Source organism: Capricornis sumatraensis, chromosome 6, assembly GCF_032405125.1.
Source record: "Capricornis sumatraensis isolate serow.1 chromosome 6, serow.2, whole genome shotgun sequence".
Lineage (NCBI taxonomy): Eukaryota > Metazoa > Chordata > Mammalia > Artiodactyla > Bovidae > Capricornis > Capricornis sumatraensis.
The window spans coordinates 111,408,992-111,427,721 of NC_091074.1; the positions used below are offsets into that span (position 1 = coordinate 111,408,992).

At 47.2% G+C, this 18,730-nt stretch overlaps 1 protein-coding gene and 2 pseudogenes across 1 annotated transcript; 1 reads left to right on the top strand and 2 right to left on the bottom strand.

The window, feature by feature from the left end:
- The first annotated feature begins 1,569 nt into the window (after positions 1-1,569).
- Positions 1,570-2,002, top strand: LOC138081544 (small ribosomal subunit protein eS19 pseudogene; annotated as a pseudogene).
- Positions 2,003-4,387: 2,385 nt separating this feature from the next.
- On the bottom strand, positions 4,388-12,040 carry RNF183 (ring finger protein 183). Its single transcript, XM_068974742.1, has 2 exons — positions 11,974-12,040; positions 4,388-5,152 (listed from the first exon to the last, which is right to left on the bottom strand). The coding sequence occupies exon 2, from the start codon at positions 5,111-5,113 to the stop codon at positions 4,550-4,552; it is 564 nt and encodes a 187-aa protein (XP_068830843.1). The 5' UTR covers positions 5,114-5,152; positions 11,974-12,040; the 3' UTR covers positions 4,388-4,549.
- A 5,145-nt stretch (positions 12,041-17,185) lies between these two features.
- LOC138080816 (cyclin-dependent kinase 4-like) lies at positions 17,186-17,991 on the bottom strand (annotated as a pseudogene).
- Between the last annotated feature and the right edge of the window lie 739 nt (positions 17,992-18,730).

Consider the following 18,730-nt stretch of genomic DNA (forward strand, 5'->3'; position numbering starts at 1 on the left):
GAGTGACATGTAGCTAAATAGACTTTTTAGTCTGATTTCAGTTGCAACCAAGTGGTTGCGCATCCTGTGTGCCTCTGGAGGTTCTGGATTATCAGCTCTGCCTTCCATTGGGGACTTCACTCTTCACTGTTTAATGGGCTCTATTTCCTCCATAGTTGTGGTGGTTTAGTCAAAAAGTTGTGTCCGACTCCTGCGACCCCATGGACTGTAGCCCAGCAGGCTCTTCTGTCCATGAGATTCTCTTGGCAAGAATACTGGAGTGGGTTACCATTTCTCCATAGTTAAGCCATGAAAAAATTTTTTTTTCATAACTGCCTTTGTAGTGTGTTGAAACTAATAATGAACCTTAGTGTATTAGCATGCAATTTTTAAATACAGTGTGTGCAAGATTTTCTCAAAGTGAAATTTTACTATCATTCTAATGTGTCTTTGGTGGGATGGGGTGTTCCAAGTGATTTAGAAGTAGCAACTGAGTGAAAACATTTCATCTAAGCCTTTGGCAAAAGAAAGGTGGAATATACATTTCCTCAGTGGAAATGTTAGAAAGCCTTTGGCTGAGGAGCATATGCTAAGTGTGGCATTTCATGATAATAATGAGATAAACACTACCGTCATCGCGTAAGAGGACACTTTGTCTAGATCCTGCCAGGCAACATGGACATCTTGTTTAATTCTCACAGTCTCATGAGTTAATTATTATTGCCTTTTTTACAAACAAAACTGCAGTTCAAAGAAGTAACTTGCTCCAGATGACCTAATTAGTAAGTGGTAGAGTCTGGTCTCTGTGACCTTATAAGAGGTTTCCTAGGACTTTAGTATGTTAGCAACACTGACCAGACCAAAAAAAAAAAAAACAGTCTAGCCAGCACAGCCTGTTCCCTGTACAAAGCCTGAACTTTTTAACCGCTCTACCTTGTATTTATTTTTTACTTGCATTTATTTTTTGGCGGCGTTTATTCCCAGGCCATCACGTTTTTTGTTTCTTCATTTTCTTCTGGGGTATGTTTTTCTTCTGTGCCACCTCCTCTTCCGGTTTAGGAACAATCTCCTTTTTCAGTGAGAATTTGTCCTTTTTTCAGCGTGGCAGGGACAGTGAGGATCGTCTCAGTGTGGCAGGGAGAGCTCCTGGATCGGGTGAACCACGAGCTCTGTAAATCCTGTGCCCCCTCTTGGGGGCTTTGTTCTCTTGGATGTGCTTGGTGGCCAGAGCATCTGTATCTAAGCCCTTCAGTTCGGCATTGCTCTCTGCATCTTTGAGCAGCCCTCTGGACCACCAACCCTGCATCCAGCCCCGCTTTGGCCTGAGCACACCTACCAACTCTGCCATTGTGACGACAGAATGGCACGGCACATATTCTGTAAAGGGACGTCGTTCAGATACTTGGTGGCATTTCAAATATGCACACCCTAGATGGCCTGGGCTGTTTCACAAGTGTTCTTAAAGTGCACATATGAAGATTTTTAACCTCTCGATTTGCATGATTTTCTGGGGTTTCTGGGTCAACTGAATAGCAAACCATTTTTAGAAGTCCCCTTCTTTCCCCTGGCTGGCAGCGTGGAGGCTGCATGATGCCTGGAGTTACTGGAAAAGACGTGAACCAGCAGGAGTCTGTCAGAGCACTGGCCGCCTTCCTGAAAAAGTTCGGGAAGCTGAAAGTCCCTGAGTGGGTGGACACTGTCAGGCTGGCCAAGCATAAAGAGCTCACTCCCTACAATGAGAGCTGATCCTACACACGAGCTGCTTCCATTGCACAGCACCTGTACCTCCAGGGGCGCTGGGCTTGGCCCCACGACCACGATCTCTGGGGGGCATTAGAGGAATGGTGTCATGCCCAGCCACTTCGGCAGAGGTTCCAAGAGTGTGGCCCATCAGGTCCTCCAGGCCCTGTAGGGGCTGAAAATGATGGAAAAGGACCAAGATGGGGGCTGCAAACTGACATCTCAGGAAAAAGCTCTGGACAGAATCACCAGACAGGTGGCAGCTGGCAACAAACAGCATTAGAGCAAATGATCCTGGGTTAATAAATTGCCTCATTCCTTAAAAAAAAGTCACCTCAGGTCACTTACTGGAAAAGCCTGTTCTACCGTTTATACCACATCACTGCGTCTGTTACTCTGACTTCATGCCAAAGGGAGTTAATTTCATCACTTGTACCTGTGAACTTACAAGGAAACTATTTGTATTTTGGGTCAGATGGTGCTTTGTTCTGTAGAAATGTCTTCAGCATTGCAGCATGTCTTAGCATCCCTGACTTCTGAGAACCAACAGCCCGAAACAAAACTCACCCCTGCATTGGAGGACCAAAGATTTCTAAATGCACTGTAGAAGGACGGCACTGCCCAATGTTAGAACCATTAATATTAAATGTGAAAACAGAAGTTGCTGCAGTGTTAAGTATAACCTTCCCTATTCCAGAATACTCAAAGCTGAGTCTTGCTTGGTGAATCAGCCACTCCAAGAGTAGAGGTTCTGTTTTGACTGAAAGGCCTCCGCCACAGGCTAGCTGGGTGACCTTGAACAAGGTAGCTAAACTTGGGGAGCCTCAGTTTCATCTGTGAAACTGGGGTGAGACCTCCTGAACTCGGGAGCAGTCGGCCCTAGTACAGAGGCAGGTGTTCCTTCCTGAGCCTCCCCCAGCTCCTCTCTCTCTGTTCCTCATGGCTCTGAGAACGTGAGCTCATTGCCTAATTGACCCGCCACAAGGTTAAGAAGCAAGAATGTGTAAAGAAATGAAGTCAGTGGGGAGAAGTGTGGAGTTCCAGCTGTAGGGTAATTACCTGATGGCACAAATCGAGAGGTAGATGTTAGTCCCTTGGCAGGATATGAAGGCGGCTTTCCGATTTCATAATGGAGAGCTTTTCCTTCACAGTGGAGCTTAAGGCTTTGGTGTTGCTAAACATGAAGTCTGCGTGTCTTAGCAGTTTGGGACTATCTTACACATCAAGACCCATAAGAATTTATAGAAGCTACCTTCATGAAACTCACAAAATGTTATATAGAACCAATGAAATCAACTCAGTTTCTGGGCTCTGAAAGCTTATTCTACAAATTCATCCCCCCAGAACAAAATGTTACCGTTTTGTGATGGTGTTCTAATTTGCTTTGAGGTCGTTTCAGAGACCTGAGTCACCAGGTAGCATTAAAAGTGGGGAAACAGAAGTCAGGGTTTTAGATACTGCAGAGGTGGCCACTGGCAGTCAAGCAGCAGCCAAATTCTATCCAGTTTCCCTTGGTCCCTAGATGCTGTCATACAAAATAAAAACCAGGGTCCCCTGGCCGTGCTGCTTGGGATGGGAGCTAAGGCTTTTACTCTATCCAGAGTTTCTGCCTTATCTCTTTTTCTCTTTTTTCCACTTCATGACATGTGGAACCTTAGTTCCCTTGCAGCGGACTCAGAATGTCCTAACCACTGGACTGCCAGAGAATTCCCTGCCTTACTTCTTTTTTTGTAAAACATAATTGTATTTTTGCCTGCACTGGGTCTTCGTTGCTTTGCGAGGCCTTTCTCTATTGCAGTGAACGGGGGCTTCTCACTGCAGTGGCTTCTCTTGTTGCCAAGCTCAGGATATAGGCATGCAGCCTCCATAGTTGCAGCTTAGTTGCTCCTCGGCATGTGGTATCTTCCCCAACCAGAGATCAAAAATGTGTCCCCTGCATTGGCAGGCGGCTTCTTATCCACTGTGCCATGATGGATGCACCCTGCCTTGCCTCTTAAGGCCGGAATTACAATGGTTGAAGGAAGGGAATCAGAACTCTACCCTGCACCTACCAGGAGGAATAAAAATCTTTTCCTCCAAATCCCAGATTTCTTTTGATCCACTGACTTTGGTTTCTTTTCCCTTTAAACTTTTATACTCTTAACTCTCCATAAACCACATACTAACAAGAGGTCACCGTGAACAAGAAGCAACTGAGTGGGCCTGCCCTCCTTACTGATAAGGACTCTGCCACTCCTGGTTAATCCTACCCTTCTCTCCCCCTAGTTCTGACAGAGGACCAGCCAACGGGTTGTTGAATAAGTGAATAAATTAACGAATGCAAGCCCTTTTTACCGGGAATGGTTGTAAGAGAGCCAAAGAGAAAACTGAAAGGAGAAGACAAACACACTTGCTCCCGATTGAAGTTCACTCCCAGATTTTTTTTAGTAACAAGTAGTAAAAAGAGCAACTCAAAAAACAAACAAACAATTGTGAACTGAGTTCAAAGCAGCTCCAGTAAGAAGTGCAGCCTGCTATTTGGGCTGGACAGGCTCCTGGGTACCCTCATCCAGCCTTTTGGCACAACTTGCTTCTGGCTCTGTAATCACAGGTCTGTTCTCTGCCCTTCCGTGACCCACGATTCACACCCAGAGGTCTCTTCACATCTTCCCCAGTCCGTTAGCTTTCAGAGGTTCTCACTATAGTAGGACTCTTGCTAGAAGCAGATGCACAGCCTAGCCGACCCCTGGATTGTAAAAATGAACAATACTATGAAGGAAGACCAACCCCAAGTGGTGCTCCGCAGTCCCCATACCCAGCAGCTGCCAGGAAAGGTGTCTGGAACAGACGCTCACCCCACCCCCAAGAAAAATCGTCTGGTGCAAAAGATGGAGAAGATGAACAACACGGTGCCGCAGAGGATGACCGCCATCGTGTAGGCAAAGATCCGGAAGTGCGGGTTGCGGAAACACTCCCGCAGAGAGTAACGGCTGGGGATGGGGACTGGCCTAGTGCCAGGGCCCACGTCCTGGGGGTGCCCAGCCTGACTCCCAGGCTCAGGGCCCAGGTCCAGCGTGTAGACCCGGGGCTGGCGCAGGAAGTAGCGGCTCTTGGGCTGGTTCTTGAGGCAGAGCTGGTGGCCTTCCAGGATGACGTGGTGGGGCTCCAGGCGGAGCAGGGTGAGCACAGCAGTATCCGTGGGCAAGTCAGTGACAGGCTGTCCGGAGGCCAGCACGGTGGGGTGGCGGCACAGCGGGCACAGCAGGCGGCGCGTCGGAGTCGCCAGGCTGATGTGCGCCAGGCATTCCACGCAGAAGGAGTGGCAGCAGTCCAGCACTTTGGGGGTGTGGAATGTGTTGTTGAAGGGGTTCCAGCAGACAGGGCACTCAGGCTCCCGGCCCTGCTGCTCTGCCATCCTCAGGCCAGACACTGGGGGGGTCTGACAGGAGACGTCCTGGCAGAAAAGGAGCAAAGGAACACCCATTAGTCTCCGTGCCCGTGCTTGGCCCCAGGCTGTGTCTTGAGGGTTGTTGAAAGGCATTATCATCCATATTTATTTCGCAGATGAGACTGAAACTTACATTCAAAAAGATGAAGTGAAATGAACTTATCTATAAAACTGAAATAGATGTAGAAACAAGCTGTGGTTCTCAGGGGGCAGGCAGGGGAGGGATAAATTGGGAGATCAGGACTGACATGCACACAGTACTATATATAAAATAAATAACTAGTGAGGACCTACTGTATAGCACAGGGAACTCTACTCAGTACTCTGTAATGACCTATATAGGAAAAGAATGTAAAAAAGAGTGGATACATGGAAAGTTATGACCAACCTGGACAGCATATTAAAAAGCAGAGACATCACTTTGTCAACAAAGGTCCGTCTAGTCAAGGCTATGGTTTTTCCAGTGGTCACATATGGATGTGAGAGTTGGACTATAAAGAAAGCTGAGCACCGAAGAATTGATGCTTTTGAACTGTGGTGCTGGAGAAGACTCTTGAGAGTCCCTTGGACTGCAAGGAGACCCAACCAGTCCATCCTAAAGGAGATCAGTCCTGGGTGTTCATTGGAAGGACTGACGTTGAAGCTGAAACTTCAGTACTTTGGCCGCCTCATGAGATGAGCTGACTCATTTGAAAAGACCCTGATGCTGGGAGGGATTGAGAGCAGGAGGAGAAGGGGATGACAGAGGATGAGATGGCTGGATGGCATCACCAACTCAATGGACATGAGTTTGGGTAACTCCAGGAGCTGGTGATGAACAGGGAGGCCTGGCGTGTTGCAGTCCATGGGGCAGAAAGAGTCGGACACAACTGAGCGACTGAACTGAACTGAATATATAGATAACTGACTCACTTTGTGGTACACTTGAAACTAACACAACATTGTAAATCAACTACATGCCAATAATTAAAAAAAAAAAAAAGTGATTGTTCCAGATCACCAGGTTCCTAAGCCTGGTGCTCTGGCAGCATCCCCTGTGCTGGGCGAAGGCCTGAGCCACCCCAGCATCATTGAGCTCACGCTGAAGGAGACAGCTCTCTGGCCTTGAAAGCGGATTAAAATGCTTTCTGTGCTGTATGGGATTGCCCTTGGTTTCCTGGACTCCAGGGAGAGGCAGGGGAACCGCAGACAGTGCTTCATGAGCTAGGTGTGCTAAGTCACTCCAGTCCTGTCAGACTCTTTGCAACCCATGGACAGTGGCCCTCCAGACTCCTCTATCCCTGGGATTCTTCAGGCAAGAATACTGGAGTGGGTTGCCATGCCCTCCCCCAGGGGATCTTCCTGGAGGATGAATATTTCCCTACCTGCTACCTCACATCCCTGGCTAGGGCAGAGATGGGCTTTGCCGATACCTGGTCTACCCCTCCTCTGGGGGCAGATGCCAGGCCCTCCCTTCCTCACCCCCTTGGGCTGCAGGGCCAATCCCCGCAGTCCATGGGCCCAGTGTTTGTGCAGGGCACCACGCTGGCCTGACAAAGGGACCTCTGTGAAGGCTTTTCCCTTTGACCTGAAATCATGGACAGGCTTCTCCCTCCCCAGCTCCCCAGATCAACCCTTCCAGAGCCTTCTCCCAAGATCTGGTCTCCCCTGGCTCCTCCTCCATCCGTTTGTCCTAGAAACCCCCAGAGCACCCACCTGGGCTCCCTTGGCACTAGGGTAGTAAGGCAGACTGCCCCAGAAGGTCGGAGGCTCCAGTCTTTTCCTCTCCAATATCCACAAAGCCTTGGGAGACTGCCTTCTCGCCACCAACCCCGGGGCCTGTCTCCATGGCAGCGCACACGCAGCACCTGCAGCTGCCAGGTGGCCCAACCTGCAGCCTCTGGAGCGCGCCTGCCTGCAGCGAAGGCCAGGGCGGCAGGTGGGGAGGTGGGGGACCAGCGTTCCACTGGGGCGTGGCAAACAACGCGCCCTGGAAGCCAAGCGTCTGCGAGATTGTGGGCAGTCTCCTCAAGGCCTGGGCTCCCTGGCCTGGAAAGGCAGGGGTGGCAATTGCCTTTTTCTAGATTGTGGAGAGGGTAAATGACCCTTCTGGGCTTCCTCTCTCCTGGGCCCTCATTTCTTTTCTAAAATGGCTGAAACCTCCTTCTCACACAAAGGGGCTGCCAGCCCTGCCCTTCAATTGCTGTGAAATTCACTTGCTGCCTTGCCTAAAGTCTCTGACTATTTTCTCAATATCAGATTCAGCAAGTGCCCTCCTGATCACTTAATGGGCCCAAGGAGCTACACCCAGAACATGCAGGCCTCGCTGCCCCTTTGTTCTTAGAACACAGACGGTCAGCCGGCAGGCACCGACTACTGAGTTGAGTCCAAGACTTGACCCTCCCACCACCCTGGGGACTTCAGAGGGAGTCATGGAGGAGGAGCAGCGCTCCAGCCCCGCTTCTGTATTTCAGCCAGAAACACTTGGCTTTCCTCATATTAATCATTCGAACAAGCTGAAGAGTTGAGCTTCTGAGAAAAAAAAAAGTTTAAAAACCTCTTCTCCAACCTAAGCCCTCATTTTGCTGATGTGTGTGTGTGTGTGTGTGTGTGTGTGTGTGTGTGCGCACGCGCGTGCACGTGCACGCTCAGTCATGTCCAACCCTATGAACTGTAGCCCGCCAGGTTCCTCTATCCATGATTTTCCCCAGGCAAGAATACTGGACTGGACTGCCATTTCCTTCTCCAGGGAATCTTCCCAACCCAGGGATCAAACCCGTGTATCTTGTGTCTTCTGAATAGGCAGGCAGATTCTTTATCTCTGTCGCCACCTGGGGAGCCCTTTAGTCTCCCCCAGTGTCACCCATGGGCTTCCCTCATAGCTAAGTAGATAGAGACCTGCCTGCAATGCAGGAGACCCAGGTTCAATCCCTGGGTCAGGAAGACCTTCTGGAGAAGGAAATGGCAACCCACTCCAGTATTCTTGCCTAGAGAATCCCATGGACAGAGGAGCCTGGTGGGCTACAGTCCATGGGGTTGTAAGGAGTTAGACATGACTTGTGACTAAACCACCGCCAGGGTCACGCACTGGTGACCTTGGGACTTCTAGGCCACCACCATGCTGCAGTCAGAGAGACAAAACCCACCATTCGGTTCACCTGCTGGATATGTGTTACTGACTGGATAGTGAGAGTTTGCATTTCACTAGGAGAGTTCTTGGAGAAGGCGATGGCACCCCACTCCAGCACTCTTGCCTGGAAAATCCCATGGACGGGGGAGCCTGGGGGGCTGCAGTCCATGGGATGGCGAAGAGTCGGACACGACTGAGCAACTTCACTTTCACTTTTCACTTTCATGCATTGACGAAGGAGATGGCAACCCGCTCCAGTGTTCTTGCCTGGAGAATCCCAGGGACGGGGGAGCCTGGTGGGCTGCCGTCTATGGGGTCACACAGAGTCAGACACGACTGAAGCGACTTAGCAGCAGCAACAGCAGCAGCAGGAGAGTTCTAGCAGCCATAAATATTCCTCTCATGGTAGGAATCCAGGAAGCGTGCGGGGGCGGGGCGGGGGGGGAATTTGCGGACAATGTGTCTCCCTTGTGCCCCAAACATGACCTCATCTACCCTGACTGAAATGGCACCTGGAGCAAAACCTGCTTACGCTCTCAACCATGGTTTCCTGGTTTCCTGCTAGACCCTAGACCTCTGCCACTGCCTCATGTAGGGAAGAGGAAGACATGCCAGGGGAGGATTAACCAGCTCTGGCCAAAGCTGGGATAGTCGGCCAAAGATCCGACCAATGAATGCCTCCTCCTGTGGATCTTTCGTCCATCCGTCCAGCAGTCATTGAATTAACGAGAGCTCATCACAGCTCTCAACGGACATGAGTCTGAGTGAACTCCGGGAGTCGGTGATGGACAGGAATGCCTGGCGTGCTGTGGTCCATGGGGTCGGAAAGAGCTGGACACGACTGAGTGACTGAACTGAACTGAACTGAACATCACAGGTCAGGCACTGTGCTAGACACTTGGTAAATAACAGGGAACAAAATAGACCTAGTCTCTGACCTCACGACATTTAGAGTCTAGTGAGGGAAGGAAACATTTAATGAGTGAGTGACAGGCAATAAATAAACGCACAATTTTAACGAATGCTATAAACAAAAAGGAAAGTGAGCTTAGAGGACTGGCTGCTTCAGATGACACTACCAGAGAGGGGATATGAGAAGAATCCAACCCTGTAGAGTGGAGTAGGAGCATTCCAGCTCAAGAGAACAGCCTGTGCCAAAACTCTAAGGAGACGCAGCTTTGAAGAAATGAAAGGAGGCTGGGTAACTGAGGTGTAGTGGGCAGGTCTAGATTGGAAAGTGGCTTAGGAAGAATCCTGAGGAGAATCCTAAGAGAGACTGCCCTGGAGGCTGGGGAAAGCATCTGGGTTTTTTATTCTAGGACTGAGTCTATGTCTGTGTATGCTTGCCAGTGGCGCTGGGGAATGGGGGCTGACCTGATCCTGTGTCTATTTTAAAAACACCATTTCAGCTGCAGAGCAGAAGACAGACTGAAAGGCATGAGTGGAAATGAAAGACTAGATAGGCCCTCTAGCGGTGGTCCACGTTGGGATGGTGGGACTTGATGCAGGTGAGGCGATGGTGGAGAAGATCAAAGGGATGGGTAAAAGAGACCTTTGGAGACGGGATCAAATGCACTCTCTGAGAAGCAGTGGACAGCAGAGATTCTAGAACCAGATTGTCAAGGCTATTGATCTCCAAGCCACTGCTTGTTAGGGCTGTAATTTCAGCTGAATTGCTTAACCTCTCTGTTCTTCCATTTCTTCTGAAAAGGAAGCTGAAAGTGGTGGTGCCTCAGAGGGTAAAGTTCTTAGACAGAAACTGGCACCCAGGAAAGACTGTCTATGAGGTGGTTGAACTATCCCTGCAAAGGGCTTTGAGAGAGAGGAAGGCTCAAGGGAGACTGAGGGCTTCCAGGCGGTGGTAAAGAATCCACCTGCCAATGCAGGGGATGCAGGTTCGGTCCCTGGTCCGGAAGATTCCACACGCCACAGAGTACCTAAGCCAGCATGCCACGACTACGGACCCCGTGCTCGAGAGCCTGGGAGCTGAAACTGCTGAGCCCAAGTGGCGCAATTACTGAACCCCTTGTTTTCTGGAGCCTGCGCCCTGCAACAAGAAAAGCCACCACAATGAGAAGCCCAGGCACCGCAACTACAGAGCAGCCCCTGATTGCCACAGGAGGAAAGCTCCCAAGCAATGAAGACCCACTACAACCAAAAATAAAAGAAAATTGAAAAAGGCTGACTTTGAAGCCATGAAGCTTTCTGCATTGAGCTTTGAAAAGCCCCTGAATTCCAGAGTGTGTCAGAAGAAGCAGACCTTAAAATGTATATAACCTTGATTCAGCAGTACCCCTCATTGGAAATTTATACTATGTAAACAGTCCAGGTCCTGTGCAAAGATCTGAGCACTGCTTTAATGGTGAAAAATTGAAAACTGCTTAATTATCCAATAGTAGGACACTGATTAAATAAGGTCTCTCCATCCATACAAAGAGACGTTCTGCAGCCTGTAAACAATGTCCTAAAACATCTATTGATACGGAAATACATTCATGACATGTCATTAGTGAAAAGAACCAGCAGTAAAACCATATTACTGTACAATCTAATTTTCCAATATATGTGTGCAGTGGGAAAAATGCATGGAAAAACAAACACTGTCAACAGTGGTTATCTCTGTGGCTAAGAGTGTAAGTTTGTTGGCTTGTTTTTTTTTTTTTTTTTCAATTTATTTTTTTATTTTTATTTTTTTTTTTGATGTTCAAGCTGGTTTTATTTATTTTTTTTTTAATTTTATTTTTTTTATGTTGGCTTGTTTTTGATTCTATCTGAAAATTCAAACTTTACTGTGCTAAGCATATATTACTACCCTTAAAGAACTTCCTTCCCCACAAGGTAGACTTCCGTTTTCTGAAGTTCCACGGCTAACTCTGTTAAGGGTTGTGAGGAGGGATGATTATGGTCGAACCAGCACCTGGGCCCTTATCGGCCATGGTCCCCTCAGGCCTTGGCTGTGGTTTCAGAGTCTGTCTCCAGGAAACAGGAGAGACTGGCCACTTATCCAACTTGGACTGACTCTCAAGTTGGGATATCCCAATACCACCCAAGACATCACCTCCGTCTGTGACCTGCTCACTCAGCCAAATATCAGTTGTCTGTCTGCTTTCAACTTGGAAAGAGGAAAGAGGTGAAGAACCAGCATTTTCATAGAACTTCCCAGTTTACAAAGGGCATCAGTTCTGGCCAGGGTCTGAGTGGAGTGACTCCCATTTTGATGGTAAAATTGCCTTTTACAGTTTTTTTTTTTTTTTTTCATTTGCATAGACCATTTGATTGTGTGAAACCACCCTCAGAAGAAAGCAGGATCAAGAGTTGAAAGTGTGTAGTTTTAGAACCAGACTTCTTTGCTGTGAGGTCTTAGACAAATGGCTTAACCTCTCTGAGCTTTGTTTTCCTCTATGATAGAGGCTAATGAGCCCACCTCATGAGCTTGTTGTGAGAAATGGATAATGGCTATTATGTGCCCAGCAAAGCACAGCAGATGCTCAATGCGTAGTTAACATGACATTTTTACACTCATTTTATCGATGGGAATATCAAGACTCAGAAAGGTGAATTGACTTGCCCAAGGCTTCACAGCTAAAGAATGGTTGAACTTGAAAGATGATCCCAGCAGCCCTGCCTCCCAGGCCGGTGTTCACCCCAGGGACGAGCTGCCTCTCCAGAACGCAGGGCTCTGTGACCCTTCCCTCCACGACCCTCCCTGACTCCTTACCTGCTTCTCAGCGCCTCCTCCACCTCCTCCTCCTCCTCGGCTGAGCAGTCCTGCGGCGTGCTCTCTGGGCTCTGCCTGCTCCTGGCGCGTGGTTTCCAGGCAGCTGTGGGCGGGCCTCATTTGCATGGTCTTCAGGAAGCTCTTGGCCAGCTCATGTTTTCTTCTTTCCCTCTGATGACTTTGGACAGCCTGAAAGCTCTGGTTCCATCCTCCTCCTGTGAGTCACTCTTGCTTTCTCTCTAAAGGGGTTGAAGTCCACTTGTCTTTGCAGACCCGTGTTCTGTAACATAGAACACAGCTTGGTCTGCTGCCATCATGGCTGACTGCACCGCCTAGGCTGACACACCACCTTAGCGGTAGTTGAAGGCCAGGCAGGGTGCTTCTTTGAAGTCACTTCTGTCCCTTGGCCCAGATAGATCCTCCCCTACTCTGAGCCCTACCACCAAATTACAAAGGGCTCTTGGAAAATATTAGGAAAAGGCAAATAATGCAAAAGGAAAATGATCAGGGGGAGAGTCTTTGAAACCAAAGTCTGAAGAGCCTGGGTTCCCAATCAAGTCAGATTTCTGGGTCAGAGTCAAGTCTTCAATCAGAATCCGGACTCTCCTTACTAGTGATGGAGACTTGAGCAAATTGACTTCTCTAAATACTGGTTTTCTCAGCTGCAAATAAGCATAATAATTTTACCCATTTGATCTGCAGGTTAAATGAGATAATTTGGATAGAGATCATAACACAGTGCCTGGTACACAGTAACATGCAGTAAATCTTAACTATTATAAATGATCAGGCACATCATAGAAAAAGAAATACAAATGGAATAGACATGTAATTATTCATCCTCATTTATAATTGTTGCTGTTGTTCAGTTGCTAAATCATGTGTGACTCTTTGCGACCCCATGGACTGCAGCATGCCAGGCTTCCCTATCCTTCACCATCTCCTGGAGTTTGTTCAAACTCATGTCCGTTGAGCTGGTGATGCCATCCAACCATCTTGTCCTCTGTTGAACCCTTCTCCTCCTGTTTTCAATCTTTCCCAGCATCAGGGTCTTTTCTAATGAGTCGGCTCTTTGGATCAGCTGGCCAAAGTATTGGAGCTTCAGCTTCAGCATCAGTCCTTCCAGTGAATATTCAGGACTGATTTCCTTTAGGATTGACTGGTTGATCTTCTTGCAGTCCAACAGACTCTCAAGAGTCTTTTCCAAGCCCATAGTTCAAAAGCCTCAGTTCTTTAGTGCTCAGCTTTATGGTCCACCTTTCACACCCATACATGACTACTGGAAAAACCACAGCTTTGACTAGACAGACCTTTGTTCGCAAAGTAATGCTTCTGCTTTTTAGTATGCTGTCTAGGTTGGTCATAACTTTTCTTCCGAGAAGCAAGTGTCTTTTAATTTCATGGCTGCAGTCACCATCTGCAGTGATTTCAGAGCCCAGGAAAATAAAGTCTGTCACTGTTTTCATTGTTTCCCCATCTATTTGCCATGATGTGATGGGACCAGATGCCATGATCTTCATTTTTTGAATGTTGAGTTTCAAACCAGCTTTCGTACTCTCTTCATTTATAGTTCATGGAATTCTCCAGGCCAGAATACCAAGAGTGGGTAGCCTTTTCCTTGTTCAAGGGATCTTCCCAGCCCAGGGATTGAACCCAGGTCTCCCGCAATGCAGGCAGATTCTTTACCAGCTGAGCCACAAGGGAAGCCCCATTTATAATTAGAGAAATTCAAATTTAAATAAGATACTGCTATTTTCCCTATCAGACTGAGATTGAATTAATAATAGCTTAAAATGCTACTATTATTAAAAGTAATAATAGCAGTCTATGTACTTTATTAAGTCCTTCTGATCGTTGACAGTGAATCATCCCAGTATTCCCACAAGGCACAATATAGGAAACAGAACATCAGTGACTCATCCTTACTCTTCCACAGGTAAGGGATCAGAAGCTCTAAGGGATTTGTTGCCCAAGCGCTCAGGAGAAACAAGTGAAAGAGCTGGGACTGGAAGTGCGGCCTGAAATCTGCTGTTGCCTCATTCTCTCCCCAGATCATGTTCATACAACCTCTTTTTGTTCCCTCTCCTGTTCTTCTTTTATTCTTTTTCGTTTTTGTTATTCAGTCGCTAAGTCTCGTCCAGATCTTTGAGACCCCATGAACTGTAGGGATCCGTTCCTTTAAATTGGGGTTTGGAGAAAAAAAAAAAACAGAAATGAAAGTATTTGGTGATGTAATCAAATGCCCTAGTCCCCTTAATTTGTGTTTTACAATATTTATTTTAGAATAGGTGACACATTCATGTATTCAGCACAATGAGAGGTCTGATTTGGCAATGGAAACGTTTTTCTCTCAGCTACCTAATTTCCCTAAAAATTAGCATATTATACTATCAGTTTCTTGAGTATCTTTCCCAAGATGCTTTATGAACACACAAGCAAAACTCCTATGTTAGAATGTCCATGTATTTCTTTTCCTCCCTTTTATACAAATGTGCATATGGTACACGTTTTTACATCTTGCTTTTTTCGTTTAATGATGTATCTGAGATATCATTCTGTATTAGTGTATAAAGAGTTTTTCCTTTTTTAAACAATAATTTTATTTATTTGTGTGTTGGTTGCTTTGGGTCTTTGCTGCTGCATGGGCTTTCCTCTAGTTTGCGGCAAGCAGGGGCCACTCTCCTGTTGTGCTGTGCAGGCTTCTCGTTGCACTGGCTTCTCTTGTTGCAGAGCACAGCCTCTAGGGCACTCGGGCGTCAGTAGTCGAGGCGCTCAGGCTTCGTTGCTCTGTGGTATGTGGGATCTGCCCAGACCAGGGATCAAACCTGTGTCTCCTGCATAGGCAGGAGACATTCCTTACCACTGAGCCAAAGGGAAGCCCCTTCAGTTTTTTAATGGCTGTACTGGATCTCATTGAATGACTGTACCAGAAATTACTTAATCATTCCTTTTTTTTTTTTCTTTGTTTTGTTTTTCCTGTATAAAAAAGGATCCGATTCTCAAGGTATAGTGAAGGAGGGAACAAGAGACACACCCCTTGGTGTAAGGACACACAGGGGCAGAAGGATAGGCCTCAAAAGGGGAGGTGGTTGGTTCTATTTAGCCAGCGTTCATTGTAGTAAAATATTCTTAATAAGTTTCACTCATGTAAAAATGTTCTGGTATGCATTCTTTATAGTGAAGTGTTACTATATCACACCTTATTTTTTTAGCAAGTCAGTATATCTTCTGTACTTCATTATAAAAAGTTAGCTTTTGAATTTTATTTGCAAATACACTTTTTTTTCCATTTGGCTCTGTGGTTTGTTGCCTGTTTAGCTGAATATATAATGTCAACTTATCCTAAGGCTGTCCATGTACTTAATTTACTTCAGTATTAGTCTTAATGGGGAAACAGTGGAAACAGTGTCAGACTTTATCCTTTTGGGCTCCAAAATCACTGCAGATGGTGACTGCAGCCATGAAATTAAAAGATGCTTACTCCTTGGAAGAAAAGTTATGATCAACCTAGATGGCATATTCCAAAGCAGAGACATTACTTTGCCAACAAAGGTCTGTCTAGTCAAGGCTATGGTTTCTCCAGTAGTCATGTATGGATGTGAGAGTTGAACTGTGAAGAAAGCTGAGCGCTGAAGAATTGATGCTTTTGAACTGTGGTGTTGGAGAAGACTCTTGAGAGTCCCTTGGACTGCAAGGAGATCCAACTAGTCCATTCTGAAGGACATGGGATTTTTTTGGAGGGAATGATGCTGAAGCTGAAACTCCACTACTTTGGCCACCTCATGCGAAGAGTTGACTCATTGGAAAAGACTCCGATGCTGGGAGGGATTGGGGGCAGGAGGAGAAGGGGACGACAGAGGATGAGATGGCTGGATGGCATCACTGACTCAATGGACGCCAGTCTGAGTGAACTCCAGGAGTTGGTGATGGACAGGGAGGCCTGGCGTGCTGTGATTCATGGGGTCGCAAAGAGTTGGACACGACTGAGCGACTGAACTGAACTAAACTGAACTGAAAGCACTCACTGTGTATCAGTTCAGTTCAGTCACTCAGTTGTGTCCGACTCTTTGTGACCCCATGGACTGCCGCATGCCAGGCCTCCCTGTCCATCACCAGCTCCCAGAGTTTACTCAAACTCAATGTCCATTGAGTCGGTGATGCCATCCAACCATCTCATCCTCTGTCGTCCCCTTCTCCTCCTGCCTTCGTTCTTTCCCAGCATCAGTGTCTTTTCTAGTCAGTTCTTTGCATCAGGTGGCCAAAATACTGGAGTTTCAGCCTCAGCATCAGTCCTTTCAATGAATATTCAGGACCGATTTCCTTTAGGATGGACTGGTTGGATCTCCTTGCTGTCCAAGGGACTCTCAAGAGTCTTTTCCAACATCACAGTTCAAAAGCATCAATTCTTCAGCACTCAGGTTTCTTTATAGTCCAACTCTCACATCCATGCATGACCACTGGAAAAACCATAGCTTTGAGTAGACAGACCTTTGTTGATAAAGTAATGTCTTTGCTTTTTAATATGCCGTCTAGGTTGGTCATAACTTTTCTTCCAAGGAGTAAGCGTCTTTTAATTTCATGGCTGCAGTCACCATCTGCAGTGATTTTGGAGCCCCAAATATAAAGTCTGTCACTGTTTCCACTGTTTCCCCATCTATTTGCCATGAAGTGATGGGACCAGATGCCATCATCTTAGTTTTCTGAATGTTGAGCTTTTAAGTTTCGCTGTGTATAGGAATTTGTATTTTGGAGGTGCTTGATCTATCTGCAAAGAAAAATTAAGAATGATTAGTACTTTATTACAACATGTTCCTAGAAGTCTTAATTGTGTTTATTAAAAAACAAAAACAAAAAAACTGTAATGTTAGACTTGTATGCTTGGAAGTAATTAAGGTACATCATTACTGTAGTTTAGAAGTTGTACATGATAAGACATATTTTATTTTTACTATATGTTTTTACTGAAAGATCTATCCTCTGTCCCAAGGCAAGCATGAATAAAATTAGGTTAAAAAAAATTTTTTTTTAAAGGAGGGGTTGGAGGGGAATGTCATTAAGGCAGCAAAATAGTCTCTATTAAAAACTGGAGGAAGTCTCCAGTCTCCAGTCTTTGCAAGCCTCAGAGACCGAGGTAGAGGTCACACTTCAGGATTCGAAGGGAGGGAAATGTCAGTGTTTCCTCTCTTGGTTCTGATGCAACCATTCCCATTGCTCACCCTGGGTCACCGTGCAGATAAGAGTGCCTCTGGATTCGGAAGTCAGAGATTCGCTGGTGTGGGTTAAAAGTCAGCATCTCTAGCATCTCTGGAATAGCGGTGCTCCAGACTCCTCAGCCTCAGGTACCAGCGACTAGGGGCTCGAGGCCCTCTGAGGGAAAGGGCTCCATGGGGCAGAGACACTTCTCAGGGCTTGTCCTCCTCTGGGGGCAGTCCAGTCAGGTCAAAGATTTTACCTAACTGGTCAGCTTCAGAGGTTCCGCAGAAGAGAGGCCTTTGAGGAAACATCTCTGCAGAGATAGGGCCAACGTTCCCCATGTCCACAGGTGTTGCAAATGTAGACAGTAAAGGAACTTCTGGAGTTCAGGGTACCAGAGTGTAACAAGTACCGAGGTAAGCGCCAGATGGAAGGGGCAGATTCTGGCCAGGCCAAAGTCAGCCAGCTTGACTGTTCCACCACTTGTCACTTGAATGTTCTCTGCTTCAGGTCTTGGTGAATGAAGAAGTGGGCATGAAGGAAATCTAGGCCTCTTAGAAACTGGTGCCTCACACCCTTGATGGTCTCCATGGGTAAGCCTGGTGGGGGTGCCTTGTCCTGGACCACAGGTCTCGGTCCACATACTCACACATCAGGATCACTTTGGTCTCCTGATCAGTTCAGGCTGGCACAGGTGTCCAGTAGGCCCCCTCCAGGGCACTCATATGCTCTAAAGTGGCCACTGTGGGGATCGTCGGCCTTGCACTCCATCCCATGGGCACCAACACCAATCTCAGCAACTGGCTCATCTTGAAGGGTAGCCATTCTCAAACCAGAGGAGACCCCTGCCCCATGTTGAGAGATACAGGGACAGCCTGTTATCAGGGCACTGAAGTCAGTTCCTGCGGTGCCATACACTCGAGCTCTGTCCTGGGCAAGAAGTTGGATGCTCAGTTCTGTTCTGCTCAGTCGCTCAGTCATGTCCAACTCTTTGCAACCCCGTGGATCGTAGCTTGCCAGGCTTTTCTGTCCATCATCAGCTCCTGGAGCTTTCTCAAACTCATGTCCATGGAGTCGGTGATGCCATCCAACCATCTCAGTCCTCTGCCGTCCCCTTCTCCTCCTGCCTTCAATCTTTCCCAGCATCAGGGTGTCTTCCAATGAGTCAGTTCTTCACATCAGGTGGCCAAAGTATTGGAGTTTCAACTTTAGCATTAGTCTTTCAGTGAACATTCAGGACTGATTTCCTTTAGGATTGACTGGTTGGATCTCCTTGCAGTTGGGGATCAATTATCACCCCCATGGGTCTACTATAGACACAGGCCAAAGCTAAAGCCGTCCCCTTTACCACCACCACCACTGAGTGACGAGCTGCCCAGCCATTCCCTTCTTGATCTAACCCCTTGTCTTCATTTTTGGCTGTGCCTCAAGGCATGCAGGATCTTAGTTCCCTTGCCAGGGATAGAACCTGGGCCCCCTGCAGTGGAAGCTTGGAGTCCTAACCACTGGACCCCAGGGAATTCCCCCTAATCCCTTCATTTTAAATATATAAACATTGGATGGA